This window comes from Mercenaria mercenaria, chromosome 13 (genome assembly GCF_021730395.1).
Source record: "Mercenaria mercenaria strain notata chromosome 13, MADL_Memer_1, whole genome shotgun sequence".
Classification (NCBI taxonomy): Eukaryota; Metazoa; Mollusca; class Bivalvia; order Venerida; family Veneridae; genus Mercenaria; species Mercenaria mercenaria.
Genome location: NC_069373.1, coordinates 31745972 through 31759141, shown reverse-complemented (window position 1 = coordinate 31759141; position 13170 = coordinate 31745972). Strand labels below are relative to the sequence as shown.

At 36.2% G+C, this 13170-nt stretch overlaps 1 protein-coding gene across 1 annotated transcript in view; it reads left to right on the top strand.

Moving 5' to 3' along the window:
* Positions 1 to 13170, top strand: part of LOC123530446 (cadherin-23-like) — a 52093-nt gene that overhangs the window by 14510 nt on the left and 24413 nt on the right. The window contains exons 2-4 of the mRNA XM_053520808.1: positions 10471 to 10632; positions 10913 to 11171; positions 11777 to 11901. Coding sequence (XP_053376783.1) covers positions 10557 to 10632; positions 10913 to 11171; positions 11777 to 11901 — 460 coding nt within the window. The 5' untranslated portion in view covers positions 10471 to 10556. The remainder of the gene's footprint in view (positions 1 to 10470; positions 10633 to 10912; positions 11172 to 11776; positions 11902 to 13170) is intronic.

The following is a 13170-nucleotide window of genomic DNA, read 5'->3' as shown; positions in this document are numbered from 1 at the left end:
GTCCAAAAATTTACAATTAGCCAAACGTATACAATTTCATGTTTTTTCTTTAGCTTTTTCCCCAGTCTTCTACTTGTCTGTCTGTCCGTCCATTGCTGAATTCATTTGAAGGCTGGGTAAACCGTGTTCTCATTTTACTAAAACGTGTTTTGACTGATGGCTGAAGTGTTTTATCAGATGACCTCTTTGTCTATTAATCAAGCTGTATTCTTTAAGCGGGTTTTGGATATAAAAACTTTGTAATAATAAAAGAACCGTTCGCACCCTTTCTTACATTGGAGAAACATTAAATTTGTTAAATCGATTGTTGTATGGAATATTGCAATATTATACTGTAATGCTGAGTATGCTAAAGAAATATCCTTCCTAAAAAAGTAATATATTCCCAAGACTTCGATCCATTAAATGTTATTATGTTTTGTGTAAAAACAAAATAAACGGACGGATCTTTAATTCTGTGATAAGGTCAGTTTATGTTTTATATTAAATGTATTAAAACTATATTTACATATCATAGTGGTTACATCTGTTAAAGAGGTCCTCCGTGACCAAGTGGATAAGATCACTTGCCTCTCGCCGTGGGTTCGATACCTCGCACAGAGAGTAGAATTCTTTCATGTAAGTAAGTCATCAAGGTGCCTTACTGCATGGAGGCCGGTGGTTCTACATAGGTTCGCAGTGCTTGAAATAATGCCCGGACGGGAACCTGAAAATCGCCATGAATATGAACTAAGATAATTCTGAGGTAACAAAAAGTAGATTTGTAGCTATTCTCTGTCTCAATTTTATACATGCTAACTTGACATCTTCTGTTGTCACTTTGCAATTCATATTAAGTTGTAACTGTATATTTTGTATTTGTCAAATGCGTTTAAAAAGCCTTTGCCTTTTCAATAATTTATGGCTTTTTATGTCACTGTACTATAAAACATAAAAAAACCCGTAAAAGTTGAAAATATTTTGTTGTTGCTATGTAGACATCACTTACTGCACTTACAGAGGCCAGTCTCGGAATTCTAGCATATGACTGGCTGGTTCCGAGCTTAGTATTGAAATTAGCCACAAAACTCGCTTATAAAGTAAAAGTGTCACGTCATTTCCGGAAACAATAAGCTGGTCGCAAATGAACGAATATACAAACTGAATGTTCCAGCAAAACGCGGAATATGCAGATTTATAAGCGTGCGAGACAACAAAGATTTAAATTTTCCAACCCCAACAACCCGAACCCCTGTAGAATGCGTCTGTTTCTCGGTTTGAACACGCAGTAAAAATCCAGAATGACAAAAAAGCAAGCAAACTCATAACACGGATCATATCATAGACGGATACACTGTAATAAAACAACCGCACTGTCAAGTTTAAACACCTTTTGAAATTCCTATACAAAAAATATTCGAGATACTATTGAGTCTAAACAACAAAAAATTACTATGACCATGATTGTTTACAAATTTGAAAGTAACTTGGAAAAAATATATTTTCCGACAGCTTTTCCCAGTTTTCCTGGCAGCGGGTTTGCAACCTTTGTTTAAAAACAGATTTTCTAAATATTCATGCTAATTGTTTATACGTTTTTGATATTTTTGAATATTAGTATTACGCGTTGCGGTTTTACAGAAGATAGTACGTCAGTCGTCCTTCTCCTATGTATTATATAGAAAAAATGTCTGTAATCTGCGTAGAACGAACTATAAACAGTTGTGGAATTCTGAATCTGATAAAGAAATTGTATATTTGAAATAATGTTGAAAAATGTGTTGAAGCCAATTAGGGTACCAATTAATAGGTTGAAATGTACATTCCACTAGCGAGCATATATTGCTTGATTTCTTTTTTATCAATAACTGGAAAGGGTCGAATTAATTGTAAGTGACATAACCTATGAATACGACATGTCAAACGTTGCTAAATTATATATGTATGTTATTATTATTGTATGTTTGTTATTCAATGTCGTGCCATTCATATTCTAAAATTTGCTATTGTTATTGTATATGTCGTTATTCTTATTGTATGTTCGATATTGTTATGGTAAAAGTCATTATTATTATTCTATATTTCGTTATTGTTACTGTATCTTTAAAGCTGATAAGCCATGTAACCTATAAATGTGTAGATATAAAGTTAAACCCAACAATAAGGTAAGCACCACATCTGTCTATGTCTCGAATGTGGAAAACAATACCACACTGTCATCTTTCAAATCGTTAAGATCTCAGTCGCGATCTCTATGTAGACGTATCCGAGTTTGGGTTTTTATTTAGGCAAAGAAGGAAAATTTTAACTAGCAGAGAGAATTTTCAAACAAAAACTTTGCATTATGATAAAGAATCTTATCAGAAACAAATTTATGCAAAACAAATTGGGGGTCCCGGTGCTACTTTTTTAGTTATCTGCCCCTGAATGCGAATTTTTTGCTCTTTTATGTCATTTCAAGGGCAGATAACTCAAAGTAATGGTTAGTTACACTTTATTTGATTTCCAATTAGTGTTTGTTACTTTATTTCCTGCAACTGTACAAAATTTGCAGAAATTCTATGAGACAGATTTCATTCTATAGTCGCTTACGCAAGCAAATAGAAAATTTCTTCAGATTATGTCCCTTTTTTCAAGAAAAATGCAGTATGTTTACTTACTGAAATTCTGTTTGATAGAATGGTTAAAAACTTGGCATAATGACTGGAAATGTAATAACAAAAAAAAAAGTGAAATGAAATAAGGTATTCGTATGCTAGATTTTGAGTTTTCTGCCCTTGAAAATGACCTAAAAGAGCAAAAATCTCGCATTCAGGTGCAGATAACTCAAAAGGTAGCACCGGGACCCCCCAGTTTTGCATAAATTTGTTTCTAATATGATGCTTTGTAGGACCACATTCGTAACAGATCGCATTTGTAACAGGTGTTACAAATGCGATCGCATATGTAACAGGTGTTACAAATAAGATCGCATATGTAACAGAAATCAAGCACATTTGTAACAGTTTTTGAGACAAATGTGATCGATGCCGATTTTTGATGTGACATCTGATCACATTTGTCACATGTCATTTTCAATCGGAAAAATGAACAAAACAGTGCATTTTTACATCTGAAACACATTTGTAACATGTTTTAGCTCACCTGTACAAAGTGACAAAGTGAGCTATTGTGATCATCCTTGGTACGTCGTCCGTCGTCCGACCGTCTGTCCGTTCACATTTTTCTTGTGAATACGATAGAGACAACATTTATTATTTAATTTTGACAAAAGTTGCATTGAACGTGTATATATCTATGATATCTCGGTTCCTTTCAAAAACCAGCCATATCACGCTACTCATCTTGGAGTTATTGCCCCAGAGATGGCATAATTACTGATTTTAGCCTTGTGAACGCGATAGAGACCACATTTTTTGTTTTATGTTTACTACACTTGCACACAACTTATATATCTATAAGATCTCGGTTCCTTTCAAAAACAACCGTTTTGCACCATTTTATTTGGAATTATGGCCCCTGAATTGGCAAAAAAATGCTGATTTATCCTTGTCAACACAATGGAGATTACATTTATTATTTGATTTTATTAAACTTATGAAGGATATCACTTCCTTTAAGGTAGTTCTGCACGTTTGATAAACCGGAAGTGATGGCGTAACGTCATCTATCCGGAAAACGTAGAATAATGCCTGGATTCGGCGTACGGAAACGAAAGTCAGTTAATGGGAGAGTTAAGGGCAACCCGGGAGTAAATGTATTAAAATGGCACTGTTACTATCTTTCTTAAGTTAAAATATGATATTTAAAAATCTTACAAGTAAAATAATTCAAAATAATGTCTTAAAATTAGCTTAAAATAGGCGGTTCACAGTAATCATAGCCAGATATCTAAAAAATAAGCACACGGACCTATACATTTTATTTCAACATATATATAGGCCATATGTTTATTTACGACTGAAAGAAGTTTCATTAAAATCTACATTGTAGAAAAATTTCTATTCGCAAAAATGCTATGAAACTTGCGTTCTTCCCATAGGCTCCCATTATGAAAAATTGCGTGAGGTCGAAATATTTTAAATCAGTCTAGCAAAAAATCAAGCACACGACCCCATCTTTTTTATTTGCTGAATTTTCTTAGTATATTCAGAAGTTTTGAAAAAAAACCCAGAGTTTAATCAAATTCTACACTGTAGAAAAAATTTCGATCCTAACGTGCAGAACTACCTTATAAAACAGCCATATCGCGCCATTTGTCTCGGAGTAATGGCTGAAATGGCAAAATTTGCTTATTTTAGTCTTGGGAACACAATAGAGACCATATTTATTATTTCATTTTGACCAAACTTGTATAGAAGTTATATATCTATAACATCTCGGTTCCCTGCGAAAACCAGCTATATAGCACCATTTGTCTTGGAGTTATGACCAAACTTCCATTGAAATTATATATCATTAAGATCTTGCTTTTTTCATCGAAGACTAGCCACATCACGCTATTTGTCTTAGAGTTATGGCCCCTGAAATGGCAAAAATCGCAGATTTAATAACATTTATAGTGTAGTATTACTCATGTTAGCGATAGTGGGCCGTGACGACCCTCTTGTTGATTAGAGGGATATTTCCGGTCAGGTTAATATCTTGGTACTGGTTTGTTATCTGGCAATTAAACTTGGAAAGAATACCGTTATCATGACTGGTCTGTTCATAGTAGCATGGTACTACATGTACATGTCACATATAAATTTCCCATATCGGTTTTGGTTTGTGATATTTCATTTTTACTGAATGCATGAATATATGTATATGTATGATTAAAGGGGAAAATGTTCAACTTTTATAGGTTGTATCGCTTCAACAACAAATAAAATGCACTAAAAACAAGACCAATGCTGTTTCAACATAGAAAGTCTTGTATAAGCTTGTTTTCGTGGAACATCGGGTATATATACATTTATGTATACTTTTAAATAGTGACTAGCTTGACTATTCGAAGACTGCTCATGGCTATTGTTCGGATCCTGATGTCGTCGGCGTGCGCGGGTTCGCTGCAAGATAGGTTTTTCGTTTTCGTTTTGTTTATCTTTGTCCATTCGCATTGCTTTGAACATCAAAAATAAAAAAAACTTATACCGACGACAATGGATACATCAAATGAAATATGTCCTATTCAAAACCCCGACGTGAACTTTATTGGATTATATTTACTAAGAGAGTTTTCTTGCCTGGCCTGGTATCTGCATTCGTATGGAAACACTCTTATTTTGTATCTCTATAGGAGCGACACAAGTAACTCCATCGGTGAGAGTGGTGCAGTGGATGGTTTTGCAGATTACGAAACCGGCGGAGCCTGTTGAATTCCCAGTCAGGGCCGGAATTTCCAGAGATATTGTGTCTCTCATCCACCCAGTTAAGACTTTACGTGTATCGGTGCGTTTTACCAGACCCGTAAACGTATGAGTGTAAACTCGTATATGAGCCATGGTATAATTAAATTAATATTAATGGGAGGAACTAACCATCCACTAGAGTGTCGAGGGATACACGTTCGAGATCGGGTGATAACTATCCGTATCTGTTGCGATTTGCGCCTATCGGTGCTGTTTCAAGCTCGGAAGTTGTCTGTTACTAACATAAAGATACTGTTGTACTGATTTTGATATTTTTGACATTTTCATCATCATTATCATCATCATCATTATCATTATCATAATCATCATCATTATCTTTGACTGGTCCGTTGTAGGATCAATGGTAAGATTAACTGCCCTAAACTGTATTACCTAAATACTGTTGAAAACAGGCGCTCTGAATGCAACAAACAAACATAATATTCATCAAAACCATTCTACAGGGTGCCAAAATTTGAGTCGTTTGCAGTAATAGGTGTAATATGATCACTACAGATTGTCAATAAATGGTGGTTATTTGTGCCAAGGTATTTGGAAATCTGACTAAAGCGAGTTATGATACGGACACAAACGTATATATTACAACAAAATAACAAAACAAATCTAAGTTCGAAGCTTTGACCATGATCTTGGATATAGCAACATGGATCATGATCGCAACAAACCTTCTATCCGTGCTGATCATTTGTACCAAATAATTTGAAAATCTGACAATGCATGGGCAAGTTATACCAAGGACTGCATATATATATAACTGCGCACAAACTCCGCTATTTCACGGCGGGATTATATTAAATGAAGGCTTATTTCCTTACAAGCGAGCTCAGTGGGTGAGGGTAATTAAAACCTAAGGTGTTTTTTCATAAAATCTCAAAGACATTAGTTCGCAGCATGCACAAGGTCGGGCCCTCCTAGACTTAAGGCTAACGACTCCGTCCATGACAATTGTATATAATTTGTCCCAGGACATAGCAACTTCTTGTTTGTCACCCACTTGCGACAGCTCTGGATAACGAAAGGTAGCTACAAATGTATGTCGCCACCGGGTTCGAACCAGTGACCTGAGCATGTGGGTCTACATTTCAGCTGGTCGAGGTAACAGTAGAAGTAGCTGAATCATATTATAGTGGTAGTGGCAGTGAATGCATAAATGATAATAAAAATTCAGCCAAGTCACGGGAAAATTGACATTCGGACATTTTTTGTGAATTTCCGGAAAATCTATATTAAGGTGATCTGGCATTTATGTATCTGAATTAGGGTCAGAAAACTTCATATTCAGGTAGAATAAGCCTTCTTTGAAATAACAGCGAACGGTGTGGGCTGCACTGATCTGAGCCCACACTGGTTGCAAAGCCTCGAAGATTCCCGTAGGCCCATTTTCTCATGATGCGGCTCAAATAATTTTATGACGTCGACGACGACCACCCTAACTTGTGATGGTGCTTATGGCAGTCATTTAATAATGTTAAGATGACAAGCAACTGATTGAACATTTGCAGTATAAAACTCAACAGATACATATGTGCTGCTCATGTCAACCCCCATGTTGGACAAACACATTCGTAACACATTTTACCTGTTACGAATGCGATCGCATACGTACGAAATCTGTTACAAATGCGATCTGTTACGAATGTGGTCCTACATGCTCAATAATCATGCAAAGTTTAAGAAAATTCTTTCCGCTAGTTAAAATTTTCCTTCTTTGCCTACATATGGGAAAATTAGACCCATCGTGAAAATCACCACAAAAGCCGATTAGGCTGTCGAGACTGTTCGCTAATTGTCGCTAGTTTTCGGACTACTCCGTATTTTAGGCCGATGTCTAACAAGTAATCCCTTCTTCGCCAATTACCGTAACATTAATACTTTTAATCATATGGATTAAGTCCAATTTACAGTGATTGCAAAGATTAGAAAGTAAATTAGAACTTATCGGAACCTAAATGGTATTTTGTGGATTTATCAGAATACCTTTATAACGGTATTCTAAAAAAATTTGCAAAAATGATTTATGCTATCTTACAATCAGATGGAAGCTCGCTTTTATTATACTTCGTTTGGTGATCATAATTATGAAATAAAAGTTTTAAATATATTTTGTGTAATCAAATAACGGCACATTTATCATTACGTCGTGAGCGGTGTCCAACTTAAGCTTAGAACCTTTTACCAGCTCAAAGATCGAAATTCAACTTCATAACTTGTCGAAATTTGATCATAAGCTACCCCTGAATATCGAAAAACGTCAAATTTCAAAACATCTTTTAATATCGGACCAGCTCAATGATCGAAATTCATAATATTCCAAAAGCCAAATTTCGATCTTGTATTGAAGGAACAGCCTGTTCAAAGACTGATACTGAACCTTTTAAAGTCAAATATCGAGCAAGCAATTAGTGTCGAGCCAGCATGAAAATCATACTTCAAATTTTGAAAAGCTGAATTTCAATATAATACTGAAACTGCGATCTGCTCAAGATCATAATTCAAAGATTGAAAATCGTGCAAGATCGGATATATCTAAGTTCAAGTTTTTAAAAATCTAAATAGATTATTTCCCGGTATATTATTTTAGGCCTGCTCAAATTTTCAAAGCAATCGAATTTAAAACTGGGTTTAAATTTGAAACAGCTGGATTTCGATCTTGCATTAATTTTATTTGCGAGCTCACTCGATGTTTTGAAAATCTAGCACTGAATGTCGAACAAGTTCGAAAATCAAAGTCAAATTTTCAATCTGAGTATCGAGCAAGTATTGAATTATTTTTTTAAATGCCGATTGACTAGAAAATCATGCTAGCTAAAATATTTAGTTTCGTTTATACTAATTTGTTTTAGCTCGATTGTGATGAAAGCTTCAAGCTTATTGTAACCACTCTCGAGTCCGCTTTCTGGAAAAACCAGCACTGGTGTCATATGAGAAGTCATGGTCGTGACCCCAGTTGGGCTCGAACCCACGACCCCTGGGTTGAGCGGCCGATACATTATCCGCTAGACCACTGCTCCCCTCAAAATATTTTAATTTCAATCTTCCAGCTGGCTCTATTTTCAATTCTGCCTCGAAATTCGATGGTTTCTTTTGATTTGAATTTCGTTTTCCGAGTTGGTGCGAAATTCAATGTAAGCAAAATTCAACGTCATCCTTCGAAAATTTGAATTTCGATCTTCTACTTCTAACTTGCCCAAAATATGCCGCCTCAAATTTCAACGTTTGAAACTTTTAACGGTCTTTTTTCTTCTTACACTCTGGAAATTTAATTCAAGCTCGAAATCAGTTCCTTAAGATTTTCATTTTCAACCGAGACTCGATATTTAATACTGGCTCGAATTAAACACTATTAGTTTGTAGCTGCGAGCAAGATCCAAATTCGATGCAAACTCAAAATTCTTCTTTTTGGAATTTTAAATTTCGATCCTCGAGCTGTTTAAAATTGACTATTGGCTGTAAACAAAATCATATTATTGGGCGTCCGATAAATTTATAAATCCGTACACGTGCGCAGTTTAGCGGGTGAGGAGAAATCAGTCTTTACCGTTAAGGACATTAAAGAGCTTAAATTCCGTAAGACTTGACGGAAATATACGGGAATGTTCGAGTCTTTCCGATAACGATAAAAAACCTATACTCATCTTCAAAATGCTTAAAAAAGACTATTTTCTTCTTCACCTAGAAAACTGAATTTAATATGAAACAATAGCTAAATGAATATAGATTACTAAGTCGTTTGCAATGGTCTTCAAGGGCAAATAAGAATCTATTTATTCTTTGTTAAACAGAAGAAATTTCAGCAAATTATCCATGTTTTACTATATATCTAATTGTAGACAGACAGACTTAAAGTTTACGCTAAAAAGACCATTTTCTGTTTAATCGATTTTGAAAAGAAAATATTCATAAGAAAGACAATGCATTGAATATTATAACATCGTTTGCGAAGCTAAAATACCTATAATACTTTTCCCATAAATTTGAATAAAGTAAAGGACTCCTTCTTTGCGCTATATAAAATATGTTCACTCGTGCGAAAAATCGATGGGTCTAATTTTCCCATATGTAAAAAACCCCACAGATACGTCTTTAAGCAACTGGCTATAGCTCTAAATCAACTACAATGTATCAAGTTTCAATCTCGCGTCGTCGAGTTTTCCTTCCATTTCTATGTGACCGCATCACACAAATATTCTGGACGTGTAAAAAAATAGTCCCATATTTATTTTGTATAATCTTGGTATTGTGTGAGTGAACAACAAAAAACAAGCAGCAACGGATTCTAGAATGATTATGAACTTTATATTCACACTCGGAATCACTACGCTCTAGGGTTAGGGTTTAGGGTCAGGGTTAGGGTTAAGGTTAAAATTGGCTCTACCCTGGGACAAACTTAGTTTTACATAGAGTTTTATAGAGAAAACCTTTAAAAATCTTCTTGTCTCGAACCACAATTCACAGAGCGTAGATATTTGGCGCTAAGTGTAACATTTTCTAGTGGATTTCTACCAACAGACCGGTCTATGCACAATGAAATGTTGATTCTTCAGGCGCATCGATTGAAATATCGCTCGATAAGCACAGACTATCAGTCATTTCAGGGCTTTGATTATTTATTGAACTTAGCATGTGAGTTTACATGGGAAAACGAATTTTTGAAACAAATGTTGCATATGTCTAATTTATTCGTCAGTGTGCCTCCGTATCAATACCCCTTTTAAAAGTGTAATATTCAACATGGAAATCATAAAAAGAATGTTTCAGAGTATTTCCGACTTAATTGTTTTTTGGAAGAAACAGTTTTGGTTTTGTATACTCGTGTTATGTTTACGTCGCTTGGAAATCACGAGGGCAGGTTTGTATATAAATACTGACCTAGTAGTCAGGTTAGTATTTGGTTACCAACCTGCACTCTTGCACTTACCAGGCTGATATTAAAGACTTTATTTGGGGGATACGCTCAAAACTAACACAATCAAAACAAAGGAGTCATGCGGTAAGATCAAGGTGTTACATCCCATAAAAGGAACATTAGTATAAACAGATAAACACATGACATGTTTGTAATTCTTTGATATTTCAGGGACACCATGATACTTGTTGAAGTCACGTAAGACAACTGTAAGCTAAAGATTGTTAAACAAGTGTACAGGTTCTCGTGTTCATACGATGATGGCGCAGAGTTACACTGGAGAACTACTTTTAATTATACTAACACTCTGTGTTTTAGTACATATTGTGCAAGGTATGCTATCTTGATTTAAACGATATATCACATTGTCTGTGCAAGTTCGACCCAACTAAGCAAACAAGAACATTCAGTAGGACGTCGATAAAAGTATACATTTTGTTGTATATCATTAAACGACTACACTACCCTAAATTGTTTCCGAGGACTTTGAAACATTGTAAAATAGATTTTTGAAATGCTTAATTTAAACGTGAATAAAACCAACGAAAAAAGCAGAAATAATATTTATTTATTTGCAGTTCAACATGCATTTGTCCATGCATTTTATTTTCAGCGGCCGTCCCTGTATTCACTGCTCCCCTTCCCGCAGGCACAACCAGCGAAAATATAAATGAAGACAAAGTTCCCGGTAGTTTGATATATACTGCGCAGGCAACAGATGCCGACGGCGGAACGATAACGTACAACATACAATCACAGTCGCCGGCGTCGCCTGTTAGATTTGCTATTGATGGCTCTACAGGACAGATCACCACTACAGCAGCGTTTGATTTTGAGACGGATGCAGCGACGACATACACCCTGACAATAGAGTATGGTTTAGACTACTTTTAATATAAATCGCTGAATAAATACAACTTATTCCTACGCAGAAAACAGCTGTGCACGCCACAGTTTGAATTACTTCTGTTTAAGAGTTTAAATGGCATTACTTTTGAATACACTTACTTATTTTTCTACACATTGTCAAGTCTACTCTTTTACGTTTAAACTCTACACTTACTCCATTTCTGTCTAGCGATACATCATAGTGACACTAAAATCGTACATAGACCTGATTAATATAATCTGTATAATGATCCCTTTGAAGCATAAAATGCAAAAAAGAAAAAAAAAAGGAATAATAGCACACTCGGTTTGATTGAGTCTGTTCATGTGCAAAACCTTTCACGCCCCCTTGCATCGACTCAATCGGAACTCTATTACATATCTATTGAATTGGACTACATATGATCCAAAGGACACTGAAGACAAACGCGTATGATTATTTGTGTGCGTGTGTGCGTGTGTGCGAATTTTAGTTGTTCAAGAAACAAGGAACTACATACTGGTAAATTTTTACACGAAATGAAATAGGTAACAGATAATGTTATTAATATATTTGTATGCAAGAACAGGCGGTTTATTTGTATTGCAGGGCGTCTAACGGTACCGTATCAAGTACGGCAACTATGACAGTTACAGTCGATAACGTCAATGATAACACACCGACTTTCTCACCCACGGTCTATTACCGCACAATCGCCGAAAATACTGCACAAGGTAAACCCTTAGTATATAATTAAAGTCAATGAAATGTACAGTCAGAATATTTTAGTTAAGTTGGTCTGCAGTTCGCAGTTCGCAGTTCGCGTTTCGAATTGCGAACTGCAAACTGGTCTGCAGTTCGCAGTTCGCAGTTTGCAGTTCGTGATTCGAATTGCGAACTGCAAACTGGTCTGCAGTTCGCGATTCGAATTGTGAACTGTAAACTGGTCTGCACTTTACGATTCAAATGTCAACGTGCAGTCTGATCAACAATGTCCTGCACATTGCAGACTGGAATGCATTTCACAGTTGGTCTGCAGTTTGCGTTTCGAATTGCGAACTGCAAACTGGTCTGCAGTTTGCGATTCGTGTTGCGAACTGCAAACTAGTCTGCAGTTTACGATTCAAATTTCAAAGTGTGCAGTCTGATCAGCACTGCCCGGCAAATTGTAGACAAGAATGCATTTCACATTTGGTCTGAAGTTAGCAGTTCGCGTTTCGAATTGCGAACTGCAAACTGGTCTGCAGTTCGCGATTCGAATTGCAAGCTGTAAACTGGTCTGCGCTTTACGATTCAAATGTCAACGTGCAGTCTGATCAACACTGTCCTGCTCATTGCAGACAAGAATGCATTTCACAGTTGGTCTGTAGTTCGCGTTTCGAATTGCGAACTGCAAACTGGTCTGCAGTTCGCGATTCAAATTCGAACTGCAAACTGGTCTGCAGTTCGCGATTCGAATTGCGAACTGTAAACTGGGCTGCAGTTTACAATTCAAATTTCAAAGTGCAGTCTGATCAGCACTGTCCAGCGCACTGCGGACAAGAATGCATTTCATAATTAGTCTGCAGTTTGCATTTCGCATTTCCAACTGCGAACTGCAAACTGGTCCGCAGTTTGCGTTCCGAATTGCAAACTGCAATCTTGTCTGCTGATTACAATGAAAATTTTAAAGTGCAGTCTAATCAGCACTTTCTTGCGCATTGCAGACAAGAATGCATTTCACAGTTGGTCTATAGTTCGCAGGTTGTGTTTCCCATTGCGAACTGCAAAGTGGTCTGCAGTTCGCAGTTCGCAGTTCGCAGTTTCGAATTGCGAACTGCAAACTGGTCTGCAGTTCGCAGTTCGCGATTCGAATTGCGAACTGCAAACTGGTCTGCAGTTTTCGATTTGAATTCGAACTGCAAACTGGTCTGCAGTTCGGGATTCGTATTGCAAACTGTAAACTGGGCTACAATTTACGATTCAAATTTCGAAGTGCAGTCTGATCAGCTAACTAATACAGA